General features: G+C 50.1%; 1 protein-coding gene across 1 annotated transcript in view; it reads right to left on the bottom strand.

The window, feature by feature from the left end:
- The window catches only part of THEM6 (thioesterase superfamily member 6), a 21,136-nt gene that overhangs the window by 1,839 nt on the left and 18,569 nt on the right, over positions 1-728 (bottom strand). The window contains exon 4 of the mRNA XM_018562747.1: position 1. This exon is cut by the window's left edge and continues 462 nt beyond it. Within this exon, the coding sequence (XP_018418249.1) occupies position 1 (1 nt within the window). The remainder of the gene's footprint in view (positions 2-728) is intronic.

The raw sequence follows: 728 nt of genomic DNA, 5'->3' as shown, positions 1-728 counted from the left end.
CCTCTGCCAATCCCTCCACTGGCTTCCATCCCCCGCCCCCCTCTGCCAATCCCTGCACTGGCTTCCAATAGCCCAAAGGATAAAATTCAAAATATTAACAATCACTTATAAAGCCTTCCACAACTCCGCCCCCGGATATATCTCCAACCTGGTCTCATAGTGTCACCCTAACCGTCCCCTCCGCTCTTCCAGCTCCCTCGTCAACTCCTCCCATACTCGCCTCCTGGACTTCACTAGAGTGTCTCCCATCCTATGGAACTCTCTACCCCAACCTGTCCGTCTATCTCCCACACTGACTGCCTTTAGGCGATCCCTTAAGACTCGTCTCTTCCGGGAAGCCGATCCCACCTCAACCTAACCGCTCAACCATCACATTCTCAAACAATTCACCCCACACAGCTACCTCCTCATGTATCACTGGCCCCTCCTCTTTTAGATTGTAAGCTCTCAGGGCCAGGACCCTCCTTACCATCTTGTCTTGAATTGTATTGTGATTGTAATGTCTTCCTTATATTGTAAAGCGCTGCGCAAACTGTTGGCGCTCTATAAATCCCGTATAATAATAATATGTCCCAGGTCGGGCGCGGAGACAGCCCAGAGTTAGGCACGGCACTCTGCGGTGGTGCCATGACGCGGCGTTGTGGCCTCACACGTATTTACATATATATAAAAAAAAAAAAACCTGTTTAACCCTTTCCTGCCCACAATCTGCTTATTAACGTTCCCCG

This window comes from Nanorana parkeri, unplaced genomic scaffold (genome assembly GCF_000935625.1).
Source record: "Nanorana parkeri isolate BGI_ZX_2015 unplaced genomic scaffold, ASM93562v1 scaffold597, whole genome shotgun sequence".
NCBI lineage: Eukaryota > Metazoa > Chordata > Amphibia > Anura > Dicroglossidae > Nanorana > Nanorana parkeri.
Note: the sequence above shows the minus strand (reverse complement) of the source record. Positions and strands in the feature narration are given on the sequence as shown.